Source organism: Fusarium oxysporum, chromosome IV (genome assembly GCF_013085055.1).
Source record: "Fusarium oxysporum Fo47 chromosome IV, complete sequence".
NCBI classification, from domain to species: domain Eukaryota; kingdom Fungi; phylum Ascomycota; class Sordariomycetes; order Hypocreales; family Nectriaceae; genus Fusarium; species Fusarium oxysporum.
Window position 1 is genome coordinate 871,766 of NC_072843.1, and position 18,544 is coordinate 890,309.

The 18,544-nt window shown below is 48.9% G+C and overlaps 6 protein-coding genes across 6 annotated transcripts; 3 read left to right on the forward strand and 3 right to left on the reverse strand.

Annotated features, from left to right (window-relative positions):
* The first annotated feature begins 4,169 nt into the window (after window positions 1-4,169).
* Window positions 4,170-5,838, forward strand: FOBCDRAFT_220049 (uncharacterized protein). Its single transcript, XM_031179858.3, has 4 exons — window positions 4,170-4,622; window positions 4,683-4,942; window positions 5,000-5,432; window positions 5,483-5,838. The coding sequence occupies exons 1-4, from the start codon at window positions 4,493-4,495 to the stop codon at window positions 5,614-5,616; spliced, it is 957 nt and encodes a 318-aa protein (XP_031045745.2). The 5' UTR covers window positions 4,170-4,492; the 3' UTR covers window positions 5,617-5,838.
* FOBCDRAFT_220052 (FAD dependent oxidoreductase) lies at window positions 5,839-7,707 on the forward strand. The gene is made up of 2 exons (XM_031179857.3): window positions 5,839-6,317; window positions 6,497-7,707. Exons 1-2 carry the CDS (start codon window positions 6,216-6,218, stop codon window positions 7,634-7,636), a joined length of 1,242 nt encoding a protein of 413 aa, XP_031045744.2. The 5' UTR covers window positions 5,839-6,215; the 3' UTR covers window positions 7,637-7,707.
* FOBCDRAFT_249407 (uncharacterized protein) lies at window positions 7,708-10,396 on the reverse strand. The gene is made up of 4 exons (XM_031179856.3): window positions 10,043-10,396; window positions 9,902-9,970; window positions 8,079-9,851; window positions 7,708-8,027 (listed from the first exon to the last, which is right to left on the reverse strand). Exons 1-4 carry the CDS (start codon window positions 10,060-10,062, stop codon window positions 7,943-7,945), a joined length of 1,947 nt encoding a protein of 648 aa, XP_031045743.1. The 5' UTR covers window positions 10,063-10,396; the 3' UTR covers window positions 7,708-7,942.
* Window positions 10,397-11,514: 1,118 nt separating this feature from the next.
* Window positions 11,515-14,166, forward strand: FOBCDRAFT_27535 (heat shock protein 70 family). Its single transcript, XM_031179853.3, has 3 exons — window positions 11,515-11,676; window positions 11,737-11,935; window positions 11,992-14,166. The coding sequence occupies exons 1-3, from the start codon at window positions 11,650-11,652 to the stop codon at window positions 13,797-13,799; spliced, it is 2,034 nt and encodes a 677-aa protein (XP_031045740.1). The 5' UTR covers window positions 11,515-11,649; the 3' UTR covers window positions 13,800-14,166.
* Window positions 14,100-15,027, reverse strand: FOBCDRAFT_220057 (uncharacterized protein). Its single transcript, XM_031179854.3, has one exon. The coding sequence runs from the start codon at window positions 14,792-14,794 to the stop codon at window positions 14,219-14,221; it is 576 nt and encodes a 191-aa protein (XP_031045741.3). The 5' UTR covers window positions 14,795-15,027; the 3' UTR covers window positions 14,100-14,218.
* Window positions 15,028-15,182: 155 nt separating this feature from the next.
* FOBCDRAFT_317925 (uncharacterized protein) lies at window positions 15,183-17,403 on the reverse strand. The gene is made up of 3 exons (XM_031179852.3): window positions 17,057-17,403; window positions 15,862-17,004; window positions 15,183-15,810 (listed from the first exon to the last, which is right to left on the reverse strand). Exons 1-3 carry the CDS (start codon window positions 17,245-17,247, stop codon window positions 15,264-15,266), a joined length of 1,881 nt encoding a protein of 626 aa, XP_031045739.2. The 5' UTR covers window positions 17,248-17,403; the 3' UTR covers window positions 15,183-15,263.
* Between the last annotated feature and the right edge of the window lie 1,141 nt (window positions 17,404-18,544).

Sequence of the window (18,544 nt, forward strand, 5' to 3'; positions counted from 1 at the left end):
ATTATCCCGCTACTAAGTTGGTTCTTAACTTTGGCAGTCTAGGAATCACATTCACTCAAGACAGTCCAGATTCATGATCCTCGGCATTGTTTTTTCTCCTTTACCGAATATCCAAACAGACAGTAAGAAAAGGTCCAAGACTCTGGTATACGAATAAAATAAACTTACAGTTTGTGAGACTCGTGCGCTCGGACCCAGTTCAACGGCTTACCCGTTGAACTATGGGCCCTTTTGGTAAGAGCACAACGTGGAATGACGGTTTTCATACGTGTGTTACTCGAGAACAGATTCACACACACGCAACGTCTGCGAAACAAGTGGGTGTGATGCTACTAAGCGTCAACTTTATTGGCCCAAGAACATCGACGCGGCTTTAATCGCGACACGATGCGACTCTGCTAATGCCTACAAGCTCGATCAATTATCTCAAGTTGCAATGATATTCAGTGCACAGTATGTGTGGATAATGTGGATGGAGAAACTTTGTTTTGTCCTAAATAAGGAACAGTTTAACAAAACACACAGACCTGTGTTGTTCATCGGCATATTGATCTCATTATCATCATTAGATATGCATGCGAGCTGAGTCTTATGAGCTCTTGTGAAGATGGAGCATACAAGTCCTCCGTCTGACCGATTATCGTCAACATACAGTCATCAAGCCGCTTACAAAAAAAGACTCAATTCCTTTGCTACAAACTTGTCTCCGTGCTTAAACCCTGTGAACTTGGGGTTTCCAACGACTCCATCCGGGATCAGGGGCTGAGAAGCCGGTCCTAGCGTGACAGTGGACTGGTCACGATCTCATGAGGGAAGAAAAGACGGGCCTCAGTTTTGCTGCCTACGAATTATAATAATAAGAATTGCCTGGCCATATTATAGGTGAGTAGTTATTTCCCATCATTAGAGTGCTCTCGTCTGGGCATCAGAACAATTTAGCAACACGTACTCGGTACTACACCACGAACTTGACTCTATCTCGCTCCCGTCCCTTGGAGGGTTGAGAAACTCTTGACAGCGCGATATCGCTTCGAGGAGGAATCCTCATGTGACTCTTGCTCTCAATCCGGCAATCCTTGCTGTTTGTCCTTCTGCAGCCAATGACAGCAGAAGCCGCCGTGTCGCAGGTCCCGGCACACTTTTCGGAAATTCTGGTAGGAACGGTGAAGTCTGCCGCTCGGCTGATCACGATCTTTTTGATATGCCGATCACATTAACTGTCATATCACATATCAACCTTTCTTTTTATCACAAACATGTCAATCAGCACTATCACAAAGCCATTATGCATGAGGAGCTCCAGGAGCACAGATTGGTGAAGATTCTTTTGCTCTCTTGTTGGTTGTGTGTGGCCCCAGCTTTATCGCTGCCAGACCAGTGTCTCATAACGATAAAAGACGGGGATCGGTTCCTCTAGCCAAAACGTCCGATTGATATCCCACTTTCCTAGTCCTTTACGACCCGGAAATACAAGGGTTGAATCATTCACTACCAAGCCTCGCCCAGCTGAAGAGCATGGCTGTTGTTTCGGGGCTGGGGGTCAGGCTGTACTCCGTAGGAAACAAGCGATTCCGTTGTTGTTCAACTGCCTCGAGAACCCCTGGACCCCTTACATTTTCAAGATGCCTTTGGAATGACTCAAATCTCAACCCAAATTGCAATTGAAGAATCCAATGACTGATGCAAGTCTTGCACGTGAGGGACAATTGGTGCAGTCATTTTGCTGGGTTTCTCTTGTGCCTCGAATGACAAGCGCCAGCAATTAACAGATGCATTGATATGACGCTCAAGAGGCGGTAACTTGGCAGAGCTGACCATTGCTGTGAAGTAATAAGCGAACCTCTTCCTCACCGATCCTTCTATTGTGTAGCACAGCATCATTTGTCCAACACAATTCTGTACGACCGAACCAAGAATATCCGTGGATCTAGGATTGAGTGCGGTTCCGCTCGTAGCCAGTCACTTTACGAGTTAATTTTGCTTTTCTCGGCGGCTTTTCTTTTGTCAGCATTGTCACAGCAAAATGAGTCGTCATCAGAATTGTCATTCACAGCCCGGCATATGGGGCCATCGATCGAATACGATAACGATACCTCAGATGGACACAAGGCGCTAACCTCTTGGTTTATTTGATTCCAAGCCATTATGCAGGAGCTTGGATAATTGGGACCAGGAGATGCATCTTGTTTTGCTTTTGCTGTGTTCCTGCAGTAGTGGGCTCGACTAGGCTTGAAATTGTCTGGCTCAAATGTCAACTTCTCGCAAGCATGGGCCCAATTTCTGGTTAGCTCACCTCATAACCAACCAAAGAAAGTTGCATCGAGTAAGACAGTCCCATCTATACAAATCTGAAGGGCGATTCTCCCTGCTTCTGGCGGCCCGGCCCCTTGACCAATTAATCAATCTGGAAGCCATGTCTCAGCTTCATCCAGCCAACATGTCCAAGAACCAAGATCTATCTGATGCGGTGAAGGACAGACATAAACAAACAAACTCTCGACCAGCAACAACAAAACACGAAGAGGCCAATTTCCCACCAAAAACTTGGGAGCAATTAACATCAGGGATCTGGTGGTTTTAGTGCCGGAAGCCACGGTAGTTGACGTTAATATTAGCCAGGAGACAAGGGCTTTTGGCACAGACAATACCGCCAGTCTGGCTGGACCATACTAGCCGAACGGCCAGAAAAACAAGGACGACTCAGCGGAATGGCACCTTGACTGTGAGGCCGGCATGGATAGCCTGGCGGATCGACATTACGAACCGATATACCGGTTTACAAATCTTAGGTGGCTTGTTTTACTACAGCAAGACGAGATGAAGATGCCCAATATGTTTGACTTTTTTCAGAAAGTAGTCAGCCGATTAGCTTCTGTCTTAAATACACAGGTCCCCGCGGGATCTAGATCCGTCTTGTACCGGGCTATCCATCTTCAGGGACCCTGTAGGGCAGGGTAACACTGGGAGGAAAGACGACGTGTAATCCAGAGGCTGGGATGAAGTTATTTCCTGACCAGGAATAGTTGCAAAGTTGCATATTAGGCATCCTTATTCTTTAAAGTTCGTGAGTTATTGTAGACGAGATGACATCTCAAGATAGCATCAATGCTTGTACCTGAGCCCGAGCAGTGTAAGGTACCAGCTTCAGCCTCAGTACTAAGCCCCTTGTTTTCTCTTCCCTCATTCATAATCAGCCACCGTATACTCATTTAACATGCCTGAACTTTCTTACAAGACCCTTCAGCCATAAGCCACTGACATGCGTCTTACACATGTTCAATCAACGATCAACGATAAAAAAAAATTTGACGTCCTTGTGTCAATTGAAGGGGTCTTGCGGGTCATAGCTGTGAGAATGGCGTGTTCTCAACGCCGTCATGTTTCATCATCAACGCCCTCAAAATCCTGGCCGTTGAGGCCTGTCCTGTCTGTTGAGCTTGGAACTGTTGGTCCCTTCTGTATCAGATTCACATGAAACATGCAAATGGGTCGGTGCAGTGAATCAAGATGCATGTATGTTGCGATGTTCGGATGATTACATTGATATCTGTCTCAGGAGTATTGAGGGTTCGTTACATGTTTATACCGTTGTCGGTGGCTTTTGATTCTTGATGGTCGCCATGGGTATTATTTTACACTGTTGAAGATTCGGATAGCCTGTAGTTGTGAGACTCTGGCTTGGAATGGAATCATGATGCTGTGGTCATCTGTCATTGTGTGAGTAAACCATGTATCACGACTGAATTAAACCGATACTATGATTCTATTGTGCAACAAATTGTTCACGATGGCCTCGACCAAGAAATAGATGTATCAGTGATTCCAGGTCATCACGGTTATGAGTCTAATTCCATGTCTGCGTGACCTTCTGGTCGGAATCATGAATACAGAATGTCCTGACCAAGCTGAAAGCAGCACATGCCCGTGGGGAAGTTCAAGTTGGAGAGCGATAGCGGAGTATTGTTCACTGTAGCAAAGTTGCCCCAGCCCCCGCAATCGACTGATGTGCCCTGTGACCTCTATCGCCGAGCCTGGAAGTTTGGTTTTGGAGGGTCGTGATCAGCACACAAGCAGGCCACTCGTCAGCAACTCCGCCGCAGACTTACTCATTGCGATCTGGTTTCGGTGATCACGATGGATGTCGGGTCTGAATCAACGCTCCTCTAGTATTCATAACCTATCAAGTAACCATAAATCCTATTTTAACCTGTATTCTTCTATATGCACACGCATAAATTGCTCTGTAGTACATGCATACCCTACCTATACTCTATCTATCTGCCTGTTTGCTACAACCCCTCCACACCTACGGTTTAAACAAACTGCCAACATAACTCAGCCAATCGTTTTAAGAACGCTTCCTAATTCTGACGTATTCACCGACTCTCATCATATACTTTCTTTTGACGCTCTATTCTTTCTCTGAAAACGTTTATCAGTTGTATCTTATAATTTATAAGAACAACCAAGTGATATATACAAGGAAAGCATCATGGCGTCTCCACCACCGAACACCGCTGTTCCCCGCAGCGACTCGCCAACAAGATCCCCGCGATCAGCTTCGATATCGTTGCAAGCAGCCGCGACCATGAATGCTGGACTTCAACACGAATCTCCACGAAGTACGTCCTCTACTAAATTTTTTTACCTAAACAATCAACTCGGCCACTAACACCCAACAGGATCGTCAAGCAGCTCCATCTCTCGAAACCAACACTCCCCAAATACCGGTCGACGACGTTCCGCCGTACTCATGAACCTACAACTTAACGACCCTTCCGTGCCTTCGCCAGGCGAGATGGTCAACGAACCGTCTGGCCTACGGACTGCGAGCCCGCAACCTCTTTCTGGATCTCCCCTGACGGGTGATCCCCGTCATCATAGAGCACCCAGCCTGGGTGAACTGCATCAAGAGCTTGAGGCAGAGCAAGAAGCTCATGTGGTAAGAAATATGATGCCATGTCATACACAACAACGATGGCTGACCTCTTGATGATAGAATCGCCTCTTGCAGATGATCCGACAGCAGCAGCTCGAACTCCAGCGCCTTCAAGCTGCCAACCCCCATAACCAGAACCAGAGCTCGGCTGTAGAGGATAGCTCTGCCATTTCCGAGCGGTCAGGTCACGGAACCCCCCACGCCTCCAGCTCTCATGTCTCGATCCCTCCTGTTCCAACCGGCGGATCTGGTTCTCGCTCCAATAGCTATCGTCACCCTCGAAGCTCGTTCGATCTCGCCCGTGCCGACCTCCAACGACGATCTCGAACACCCAGTCGTAGTGGTGCCTCCCCACGACTTCGCGCAACTTCCATAGGTGGAAATAGTGAGGATTTGGTTCTGGGTGGTCGCGATGAAAGCGCATTTTATCAGGCTGAGACACAGATGCTGGTTCGTGAGAACCAGATGCTTCGTCACAGAGTACGAGAGCTAGGTAAGCACCATTAGATCGTTTGGTTTGGATTCTTGCTAACACATATCCAGAGAAACAACTGACGGACCTCGGGACTGGGTCGCCGGCTCCTCATGAGCCACCTCACCACTCAAACCTCACAAGATCTTCTACGACAGTAGATAAGGAGGAAGACAAGTCCATCGCCGAGGAAGCCAAACCTTGAAGAAGCTGGCTCATATTTTATCCGATGCTTAAAACACAAAGCATGTTGAATGTTATGGCGTTAGGCGATCAAGACGGAGGGTATGGGAGCCGACTTTCCAGTGGCAATTGAAACCAGCTCGAGACAAATATGGCGTTATGGATTCACTCTATGTATATTATCATGAGTTTGATCACTTGAGAGGAAGAATGGGGTAGTCATATGGACCTGATATGGTGAAAATTGAGTTTTCAAAAAGCTTCACAAGCGTCCTATATATTAAGTTATCCTCAACCGGCTAAAGTGTGCTTGTGTCGTAAGATCGAGGTCTTAAAGTTTTACGACTCCCTGAAGTTGGCTTCTGATAGTAGCCTGTAGGGTATCAAGCTCATGAGCAACAGTTCTCTACACACTTGCAGTGCCACCGAAAGATATGCAAAACGTTATAAAGTGAATCCCTATATTTCCTTGCCAATTTGTATCTGTTTTGATCGGCGCATTGTGTAACTCCCCGTCTGTGTTGCGTCGTTGGTCAGCTCGGTGTATGCATCATCTTGGCCGAATTCTAGACATGCTATCCTCACACTCTTGCACACAACTCAACTTCAACAACAATCATAATGCTTCGACCATTGGCACGTAAGCTTCCAACAAATCTACGAACTATTCAAAAGAAAAGCTTCAGTTCGACATCAGCCGCCAGAGCCGATTTCACCCATGCTGTAAGTCCACTTCATCGTCATCATAAGACCCGTATCATGACCCGGTTCCGGCGCCGGAGCCTCAGTCTCCGATCGATCCCGTAGCCGGATCACGAGGTACTGAACGGGGGACAAACGCCATTGAGTTGCCACGATGTATTTCAAATCAATTCGAGACTATGACTCTAACATTGTAGTAGGTAATTGGTGGCGGTGTCGTTGGGCTTGCCGTGGCCCGTCAACTTGCACAAAGAGACGATACCTCAACTGTTCTCATTGAGCGCCATAATGCCATTGGCACAGAGACAAGCTCGCGTAACAGTGAAGTTATACATGCAGGTATTTACTACGGACCATCAAGCTTGAAAGCAAAGCTCTGCATCCGTGGTAAGAATCTGCTCTACGAGCTTTGCGAGAAGCACGATATAGGCCATCGCCGCACGGGCAAATGGATCGTCGCTCAAAACGAAGCACAGCGTGAAACTCTTGAGAAGATTCACACCCTGTGTGAGAACGATCTCGATGTCCCAACGCGATGGGTGAGCGGTGAAGAGGTCAAGAGAGACGGTGAAGGCGTCAATGCTGCTTGTGCGCTTGAGAGTCCGACAACGGGTATCGTCGACTCGCACGGCTTAATGTTGTGTCTCCAAGGTCTATTTGAGGATGCTGGTGGTGTTGCGGCGCTCAACTCACCTGTCGTGAACATCAGACCTCTCGGATCTAGACCCGGTAGTGAAGGTTGGGAGATTGATGTTAAAGATGCTGCCACGGGTGAGACGTCGAGTACCACGGCTGAGACGCTCATCAACGCTGCTGGTCTGGGAGCTGCGGTTATTCACAACATGATTGTCCCACCTGAAAAGCGACAGGAGCTGTACTATGCCAAGGGCAACTATTTCTCGTATTCTGCCTCTCAGCCCAAGATCTCGCGTCTCATATATCCCGTTCCTGAGCCTGGCATTGCAGGTCTAGGCACCCATTTGACGCTTGATCTTGCGGGACGTCTACGTTTCGGTCCTGATGTGGAATGGATTGATGATCCCAATGATTTAGCTGTCAACGCAGCACGATTGCCGCAGGCTATTACGGAGATCCAGCGTTATCTTCCAGGCATTGACGCCTCAGCTTTGGTGGCAGACTATGCTGGTATTCGACCCAAGTTAGCTGGTCAAGACGCTGTCCTCAAAGGCAAAGGATTCCATGACTTTATCATTCGGAAAGAGGAGGGATACGAGGGCTGGGTAAATCTGTTGGGTATTGAAAGTCCTGGCTTGACGAGCTCACTGGCAATCGCCGAGATGGTACAAGAATTGCTCTACGGGTCCAGCAAGTCACTTTAAAGCATAGTATTTGTTTAGTCGTAGCTAGAATTCGTTGGATTATATTCAAGCTATCATCGATAACAGCTAAGCTATATATGAGCATGTAAGAAGCGAAAGGTAATGTAATGTGACTGAGATTAAACATCGCAAACGCCATGTCAAGAAGAGGTAGGAATGTACTCAAGGTATCCTGTGCCCATGCTAATAAGGAACCGTCGTTACTGGTCATCACTTTTGGTAAATCAAGATATCACCCCGAAGCTGCTATTAGAAACCACCTGTGCCAGCACAAAGGTTCGCATCCACTCATTGATTTCTGGCCTTTTACCTCATCGAAACGCTCGGGAAGAACTTCCTGCTCTGGGTGTCCACGTGGAGCTCGTATATACCATTCTGTGCACCAACAAAGCTACGTCATGTTAGCAAAAAGCGTAAACAGAATGACCAAAAGCAGACTTACAGTGTACGACCATCTTCGCTCCACGCCAACCCAGCAGTATTGTCTGGCGAAGGCGGGACTTCGAAGACGCCATGGTCATCCTCCCATCGATTCACCACCTGATTGATAAGCGGCACTATGATCGTTGTATCGTCGGGGTCGCGGTCGTTATCTCGCTCTCGTGCCTGAAGAATCTCAAGCACGGTGAGATAGGACGAATCTTGGCGCTGCCGTTGTTCCCTAAGCATGGCCACTGTTTCACCGAGACTCTCCATCAACCGATCCGGCCTTCTTCCAATTTCCGGGGTGTCGGAGGCTTCACGTGGAGTTCTTGTCACTGGACGTCTGCCGTAATTGCTGCCCAGCAGCTCTCCCATGGCACGACCGATACTACTACTCCTCCGAGCCATAGGCCGCTCATTGTCATCGTTGCCAATAGTTCGACGGGTTGACCTGGCCGCCCAGAAGTTAGTCGGACCACCTGTAGGCCTCTCGTCCGCCGCCGCCGCCGCCGCCACTCTTTGAGCAGCTCTTTCACGACTACGCCTACCAAGCTGCATAGCCTCAAGTACAAGTGTCTCGTTGGCAGTCAGAGGAGTATTAAGGGTATCGATCACGTCTCGGCGTCTGCCAGTCTCTGTAGCGCCTGATCCGAGGGCAGCATCTCTTCTCTCGCGGCGGCTATCCAAAAGTCGCGGATCGATGGTGTTTCGGTCCGGGATGTTGATGTGCTCGAAAACTGGTTCTTCGATGTTTACAATTTGACGAACATAAAAATTGCTCCTCATATCAGCAATACCAACATTGCCTCTGTCCTCTGTCCACGCAAGCATCCCGAATGGTCCGGGGCAGAAGGCCATATCTCGAATAGCACCAGGGCCACTGTGTGGCCGTGAAGACGGGAAAGTTGTAATAAGGGGGTCGGCATTAGGATTTGCGAGAAGTGCGGCGTTGAAGATAGAGATGGTGCCATGTTGGGTCCCAACAGCGAGATATGCTCCGGATTCAGAGAAACAGGCGGCAAAACTTCCTCGGCTGTCTGTTCTGTCGTCTTTCTTTTGGCTCTTGAGAAGTATTCTCTGTGTCTGTTCCCATTGGTATATAGGACTTTCACTTGACCTCGTCGCTGGAGATTCTGCAACGCTGCTGACTCTCTCATGGATATACAGATATGGGTCGTCGAGAATGGCGATCAGAAGTCGGCCGTCTGGAGAGATGAGTGCGCGGTTCACGAAGTCTGGGTAAGTGATGATATCCAATGCCTCTGTCTTCTCTTTCTGGTCAAAATCGTTAAGGCTCACTAGTGTAACAGTGCGGTCGTTGTTAGCCAATACCGCCACTGGTTCTTTATACGCCCTATCGTGTGCTGGCATGCTTGTTGGCGGGAACCAAAGTGTAATGCAGTTTACCCGGTCTTTGGCTAACTTCATACTTTTCGCGATCAGGGTTTTGTTATTCCGTCTCGCGCGGCTCAGAAGAGAGAGTATAGGGTCATCACGGGACGAGTCGAGTCCTAGGCTAAGTCGAGTGTCTGGATCGAGTTCTGATAGAATTCCATGGCCATCATCGTTTCCTTCATCGAGTCGAATTGCCACGAAATCGCCACTCTCACTCCCACAACATAGCCATCCTTTCTCGGCGACGAGGCACCGAGGCGCAAATGTGAGAAGTTTGATAGTTTCGCATTCTCGGGTTGTCGTGTTCAGTCGTTGGACATGGTTACTGCCATTGCCACCTGGAAAATAGACGATGTCCTGCTTCTCGGCGCTAACGAGAGACCGTAACTGCCAATGTCTGGATATCATGAGCATGATGGCGCCACAACAAGATGGATTATGACATACTGCGAGCGCACGGGGATACGATAGTGTTTCCGCGCATGCTTCGAAACGAGGGCATCGGTCGGATACATGCTGGACGATGTTAGTATTGATACAAGCAATGGGCATGATTGATAAGCTCGTTGGCTATGAGGGTCGCCATACTCGTTCTCATCTATCGCCATCTTGGACCACGCCGCCCCTCAAAGGGAGCGACAATGCAGAGAATTGCGAGCTACCCTGTGGTTGAATATCGATACGATGAGGTTTTGTCCTGCGTATGAGTTGTCGAGCTCTCGAATTCCCCGGCGGCTAGTGGGCGCAACGCGAGCGGCACGGTTGTGGCGAATAATGCGACAGGCAGATTGCGGATGATGGGGAGTGTGAGATTATCGAGCTGTTTATTTGTTTTCCGATGTGAAATGACGGTTATGGGAGCGTAATAGAAGAAATGTCGTTGGCCGAGTCGGGCGATTACTGATGTGGGTTATGAAGGCTGCATGCACGAATGACGTCTGGCTTGATCTGATTTAATGGGCGAGGGTCTACGGGATAATTTCAGGACCGACCCAAGCTCAATGGTCAACCAAGATCAGGTATAGCTCAATTCAGCGTTGGGTAAATTTTTTTTTTTTTTTTTTTTTTAATTGACTTGAAGATATTTGAATATCCTTGACACACCAGACTATCATTATTTACTACCGGTTAGTAGTGGGAGTCGTGTAACTATGAAAAACATCTCAATCCAGGGTTCTGCTTAGATGAAGCTAGTTCTCGGTGTCTCTGATGGAGAATACGCACAGGCCATGAAACATCATGAATTATATCACTGCCCGTCACCACTCAGTATTAGAATGCGGTTACTGGCAATGGAGAAAGGTCAATGAAGAAAACGACGACAATAACAACAGAGACGTATTTCCTGTCTATGAGTATACTATGTCCTTGTTTGAAGAAGTGGAACTGTCAACTGGTGACATGTAAAGCCATCGAACACTGACTTTCATAAGCTTGTCCATGCCGTCATCAGCCCTGCAGCTATAATACCTACCGAATGCATTCAGTATCATGACACCAGTACCAAACTACCTTAGACTGGCTGACTCGCGTATGACAGACAGCTTCGTGCAAGACCCCGAGTTATGAACTTCTTGACATGCCCGAGCCAAATCCGTTACTTTTCCGGTAACACCGAAGCATTCATCACGTGTGGTGAAGCTTTTCTCAGCCATCTTCTGGGGGAAGAGGAGCACTTCTCATTAGTGTGCAGCGCGGGTCTTCTCATTGCGTCCGATCCCCATTGGCTCCGCATATTCGGGATACAACGTAGAGAAGAGGCGGCATTTTGCATCATGAATTGAGGAGCGCAGGAGGTCGGGTAGGCATAGTGCAAAGTTACAGTCAAGCGCATAGTCGTTAGATATTCTAGATCCTCTTTCGCTAATTGGCTTTCATGATATGCATTATCGGGAACCACTCCGTTGATTCTAACAGATCCTTCACGTAGGTTCGGAGTGGGCCTCCACAGGAATAACCATGGTCCGAACCTAGCCGGTTCAGTGGAGACAACCCGGTGCTTGCCTCTTTCCTTTGGCTTCTATGACCGACCGGGGAAAGAGCTTTTTTCGAGTAAAAAAATTCGTTCCTCTCGATTCCATCATCTCCATTCATACTCAATCCTCTAAAACACCACCTCCTCCCATCTACTCTCCGACTTGCGCCTTCATCCTTTTTCTTTTCCTGTACTCTATACCCATATACCCATAATCAAAATGCTGGCTTCGCGCTTGTCGAGGGCTGTAAGTCTTTCTCTTACACCGCAATCGCTTCATCCTACATTGTACTGACCATCGCATCAGCTTCCCCGAGCTTCCCCTCTCGCCGCTCGCTCGGCTGCTTTCACCCGATCTCCTCTGGCTGCCAAGTTCGCTCGCTATGAGTCCACTGAGTCTGAGGGCAAGGTCCAGGGTGCCGTGATCGGTATCGATCTTGGTACCACCAACTCTGCCGTCGCCATCATGGAGGGCAAGGTCCCCCGCATCATTGAAAACTCGGAAGGTTGGTTTTACATGCCAATTCGTCTCACGGACAACCACTAAACATTGCTCAATTAGGTGCCCGAACCACTCCTTCAGTTGTTGCTTTCGCCGAGGATGGCGAGCGACTTGTCGGTGTCGCTGCCAAGCGTCAGGCCGTCGTCAACCCAGAGAACACCCTCTTCGCTACCAAGCGATTAATAGGACGCAAGTTCAAGGATGCTGAGGTTCAGCGTGATATCAAGGAGGTCCCTTACAAGATCGTTCAGCACACCAACGGCGACGCCTGGGTCGCTGCTCGTGGCCAGAACTACTCTCCCTCTCAGATTGGTGGTTTCGTCCTCAACAAGATGAAGGAGACCGCCGAGGCCTACCTCTCCAAGCCCATCAAGAACGCCGTCGTCACCGTCCCCGCTTACTTCAACGACTCTCAGCGACAGAGCACCAAGGATGCCGGTCAAATTGCCGGTCTTAACGTTCTCCGTGTCGTCAATGAGCCTACTGCCGCCGCCCTTGCCTACGGTCTTGAGAAGGAGGCTGACCGCGTTGTCGCTGTTTACGATCTTGGTGGTGGTACCTTCGATATCTCTATCCTCGAGATCCAGAACGGTGTCTTCGAGGTCAAGTCCACCAACGGTGACACCCACCTTGGTGGTGAGGATTTCGATATCCACCTCGTCCGCCACCTTGTCCAGGACTTCAAGAAGACCTCTGGCATTGACCTGTCTGGTGACCGCATGGCTATCCAGCGTATCCGTGAGGCCGCTGAGAAGGCCAAGATCGAGCTCTCTTCTTCCCTCTCTACCGATATCAACCTTCCTTTCATCACTGCCGACTCCTCTGGTCCCAAGCACATCAACATGAAGCTCAGCCGAGCTCAGCTTGAGAAGATGGTTGACCCTCTCATCACCCGCACCATCGAGCCCGTCCGCAAGGCCCTCAAGGATGCTGGCCTCTCCGCTAAGGAGATCCAGGAGGTCATCCTCGTTGGTGGTATGACCCGTATGCCCAAGGTTGCTGAGTCCGTCAAGAGCATTTTCGGCCGCGACCCTGCCAAGTCCGTCAACCCCGATGAGGCTGTTGCCATTGGTGCTGCTATTCAGGGTGCTGTCCTTTCTGGTGAGGTCAAGGATCTCCTCCTCCTCGATGTTACACCTCTGTCCCTCGGTATTGAGACCCTCGGTGGTGTCTTCACCCGTCTGATCAACCGAAACACCACTATCCCCACCAAGAAGTCCCAGGTCTTCTCCACCGCAGCCGACTTCCAGACTGCCGTCGAGATCAAGGTCTACCAGGGTGAGCGTGAGCTCGTCAAGGATAACAAGCTTCTCGGAAACTTCCAGCTTGTTGGTATCCCCCCTGCCCACCGTGGTGTCCCTCAGGTCGAGGTTACCTTCGACATTGATGCTGACTCCATCGTCCACGTCCACGCCAAGGACAAGTCCACCAACAAGGATCAGTCCATCACCATTGCTTCCGGTTCCGGTCTCTCTGAGAGCGAGATTGAGCAGATGGTTGAGGACTCCGAGAAGTACGCTGAGGCCGACAAGGAGCGCAAGGGTGCTATCGAGGCTGCCAATCGTGCTGACAGCGTCCTGAACGATACCGAGCGTGCTCTTAACGAGTATGCTGACAAGCTCGACAAGACTGAGGCCGACTCCATCAAGGAGAAGATCACCACTCTCCGTGAGTTCGTCGCCAAAAACCTCTCTGGTGAAGGCACCGCCACCGCCGCTGAGATCAAGGAGAAGACCGATGAGCTCCAGGTTGCCAGCTTGAACCTCTTCGACAAGATGCACAAGGCCCGCAACGAGAGCAGCGGCGAGCAGTCTTCCTCTTCTGAGCAGTCTCAGGAGGGTGAGAAGAAGGATGAGAACAAGCCTTAAGAGTCTTGATTCTGTGTTATAAAAACTTGTTACAATATCTGAGGATGAGAGATCTGTGCGGCTCAGATCTCTCACCTGTCCTGTATTTCACTGTATTCATATCCCGCCTAGCCACTTTTACACTTTTTACCCATATCATGTTTCAGGGTTGGCGGATCTGGCGTTGGAGCTTTAAAACCTCTATTGAGAGAGATCTTTGGTTGTTTTTTTGAGATGATGTCACGGAATGGGGGATCATGTTGTATATCTGTATCATGACTTGCCTATAGGTAGACTAATCACACATCCCCCCTCAAAACATGTTTACCTTCATGGTACTCAATATGACTTGATGTTTTATGTACGCATGTTCCTTTGCTCATGATTATGATTGTGTTAAATATGTTGATATTCAATGAAAGATTGATGATCGTGATATATCATGACATCCATCCCCAAGCAGTATTAAGTCTGTTTACACCGTGCCAGTGAATCGTTTTCGCCTTCTTCTGTCCCTCTTTACCCCCCACACTCTCTAGTGGACTCCCTCCGTTTAACTCCATCATCGAACGCGCAGGCTTTAACCTTGATGCATGTGGTGCTGGCAACAGGAAAGTATCGTATAAAGACCCACGCTCATTAGGATTCTGGAGCGGTACTCGTTCACCTCGGAAAGCAGTATCCGCAAACAGAAGCTGTCGAGATTCGATCTCGACCTCAGAGACTGGTCTCGCCTTTTGTTCGTTTGTTTTCTTTTTGCTCCTTCTGCTGCTTCTGCTGCTTCCGCCTGATGACGATGGTGTTGGTGAGGGCGGGGGATATGTGGTGTTGAGAAACCAGCCGCGGCGTTGGGAAAGGCGACGCTCAAGGAGTTGCCGGAGGATTGATACGAAGAGAGATACGACGGCGAGAACGATTATTATGGCGATGATTGTCGCTGGATAAGGATGTATCGAGGTGTGCTTGGGATGCCAGCCTCGCGATGGTGTTTCCAACGCTGGGTGTTGGTCCATCATGCGCAGGTTTTAATAGTTAATGAGAGTGAGTACAAAAAAAAGAAAGAACAAAGACAACAGAATGTGAGCCTGAGTGAAAAATGAATGTGAGGCTAACAAAAATCAGAGAGCTTGGACCGCTTGGTGTAGAGGCCCAACAAGCATCTTGCGATCACGATTGAAGGTGAAGCGCAGTTGAAGTTGAAAACGGGAAAATGAAAGTATCACTACGAGTATCACGAGATTATCAACAGTAAATAAACAAGGTTCCATCAGTCACGAAGCAAGCTACGGCGAGGAAGCAAGGTCCTGTCTTGTACAGGAATGGAGTAGAATGAGACCAAGCAACCAGTCGACAACAAGGAACAGGGATGGATATATAAGACATTTCACAACGAATTCGGCCATTAATAAAAGTGGATAAGACATCTGGAAAACGTGCTAAGGAATCGACGCGACCTCAATAAATCGCTTTGCAGAATATATTTGACTATGATCTTCCGAAACCGAACCATCCTCTCTTCGCTGGAGCTGGTGATTCTGTCCTCTCAGGGGTATCCGCCTGAGAAGGCGCTGCTGCTGCTGCTTGTTGTTGCTGTTGCTGCTTAGGCACCTTGTTGGGATAATCGATGTAGTTCCATGCCACGTCAAGGAAGATAGGCTTCACAGGGATGGTGGCAAGCTTAGGGGGGAATTCGACGACGTGCGACAGATTAACGCCACCAACGGGGTACTGATGCAGACTTCCTATAAGAGGCTGCTTCACGGCATCCGAGGCGCTCAGCTCGTGGTTCTTGCGGAGGGCGTCGGCGTGAACAATAGCTCGGTGACGTTGAAGCTCGCCGTTGAGAAGAGTTTGGAGATACTCGGCATCTTCGGCGGACACGGTCAGATTGAGGGGAGCGCGGTTTGATGATCCATCAGAAGATGAGATGCTTGACTGAGACTCCTCGACAAGACCGTCTGCGTGGTTGATGAGAGCTAGAGCAGCAGCCAGATTGCTGGAGATGGCATGTGAACGAGCGATTGCCAGAGCCCTAAAGTTTTGTTAGAAAACAAGCAAAGGCTAGGTTAAGGTTGTGACTTACTTGAGAGCTTCGAAGTACTTCACGTAGGCGGCAATTTGTTCAGCCAACCCCTGATCGTTAGCCACACCAGGAAGTTCTGTGATAGACTCAATGTTCTGCAGAATACCGTCATACAGAGCAACCTTCTCCTTCAGCTTAGCCAGCTTCTTGCCCGTAGGAATCTCCTTTACAGGCTTGACTGCTTCTGGGGCTGGCTTGCCCTTTCGTTTCCTCAACACATTGTACTCCTCAGGGGCACCGTCGTGTTCTCCTGTCAAAACCCTGCTGCGACCAATTCTCCAGCTGATGGTTTCGAAGTTGACGGCGGTACGTGTGATTTGCAGACTCTGCATCCTGGCATCGCCTTGTTCAACACCCTCGGCCCTCATCTCATCAATTGCCTGCTTGGTGGCATCAACAGCATCCTGGCTGAGCATGAGAATTTCGTCATAAGCGCCAGCAAGTTCATAAGGTCCTCGTCCCTTGGGTTCAGCAAGATCCTTGGCCAATCGATCCTTCGCAGCGAGTACAGCACCCCACGCCATTGCAATTTGCGCATCTTCGATGTTGACCTCCCGAGACCTCCAAGTCAGGGTCTTAGGTGCGCCTTCAGCACTGGCGATTCCATCCTTGGCCTTTGCTTCGTCTGATTTGAGAATAGTGGGGTCGATATCGTTGATCTGCTTGACGAGGTTCGAGTCAGATTGAGGGAACGCCTTTCGAGCAATGATGGGAATCGGGACAGTTCGAGGTGTCTGAAGTTGGTAGGCGGCGTATCGGATAGACGGATCGATGGTTTCGGCGAGCAAGTCCTTGTATAAATCGCCATTGGTTCCAGTTGCAAGCGCACTGTAGATGACACGTGCCGTGGCATAGTTGCGCAAACTTGGTTCCCAGCTCTGCTTTTCGAATGCAGCGGTACCACGGATAAGAGAAGCGTATGCGGTTGCCTCGAGGATATCGGTTTGGGAAGCGCCGGATACGTCGGTCTGAGAGAGGGCTTCGACAAGCTCGTCGGCAGCACGGGTGGCCTTGGTGAGACGGGAGGCAATATGCGATCGAGTTCGGCCCGTGATTCCCTTGGTATCGCTCGTATGACCGGACTTCATGCTCATGGTCTGAGCCCACGCTCGCTCGCTTGTAAGAAGAAGTAGATGGACATATCTGGTTTCATGTCAGGCTAGTTTTTGGATTTCGAGTCTCAGAATGTGCCTACTCATGGTTCTCTGCGATCTTTTCTGCGGTGACCTTGTCATGGTCGTGAAACTTTCCGCGATTCTTAGTCGCAATGTTGAGCTTCTTGCGGCAGCTTAGCAGCTTCTTGGACAAGCTCTTGTGATAAGTCGAGTAATCGCCGTAGAGGAGAGCCTGGTCGCGGCCTTGGACGACGAATTTGGTGATATCCATGGCTGCTGATGACGAGGGCGACTTGGCGACCCTGGTTTGTTACCGACAAGTGCAATTAACGGTGCAAGAGAGAGGCCCTTTAGATTCGTTGCGAAGGCCTTTGGAGTGAGGTTGATTAATGGCTGATGAGGCTTTGCCCGACGTGGAGGTTCAGCGGGGGATCCAACAGAATGGCGGGGCACTTTCACTTTGCTCATCCACAAAAATTTCATGGTCAAGTTAGTTAATTGAGGTGCAGCAAATTGTTAGTGGCGGCGCAGTCGATATACATCATTTGGGGGAGCATTCCTCGATTTTATTCACTGACTCTATTATAAGTGCTATTTCAACCTCAATTCTCTATCAAAACGGAGAAATAAGAATCCAATACAGGCAAGGCTGGTTATTTTTTCAAAACAACAGATCAGCTAGTTCAACAGTGGGAGAATCTTGATAATCCTATCATAATTCCGCATACTATCTATGCCTTATTGTAATGATCAAATAGACCATTTTAGTTCCAAGAAATCTCCGGTAGACAGTCGTGAAATTATTTATTCGGTCAGTATCATGAATGTCGATCCATCACTGATGATGGCGGGGAACACGGATATAGGTTGTTATGGAGAGTAAGCAATGGCTTGTGTTTGGGCCTCTTTCACATGATTAAACGTATTTATTTAAAGGTTATCGGGGATCAAAACAGCCACATGCAGAATTAGTATCGAGCTTTGAAACCCAAATGTTGGTAGAGTCACTAGAGTGAGTGATTGATTGATTCGTGTTAGTCGTGGGATGGGATGGATCGAGAGAGCTTCAGTCTGTATATCAGGAATTACGTGTTATTCCTTGGTGTTATGAGACCATCTTTTTGACTAGCTTGGGCTGTTACTGGCAGTTTGATCTGCTATTGGCCCATAAGGAGATAGATCTGATAAACAGCCCGTAGATGTAGTCAGAATTGAGAGGGAAAAAGCCTCGATTGCCTCCCGTCTTTTGATCATGTGCTCGCAGTTGAGGAAAAAAGGTGGGCACCATTCACCCATCTTGGTTTAGTTTTAGGCGCCCAGCGTGGGCTCTTTTGGCTGCGTGACCACTGCATCTCCTCCACTGGAGAGCTCCAGGGTGAAAGTCACGCTTTGTCACGCGCCATCCAGGGGACGTGCTTCCAAATCTACAGCCCAAGTTCAGCGCTCTAAAAGATCAAGCAAATATCCAATCTTTTGGTGCTTCAACTTTTTAACCTTGACTCTCCTTCTAGAGTCTGGTCACTGAAAAGAGTCATTTTTGACTCTTTAAACTATTTATCTCCAGCTTC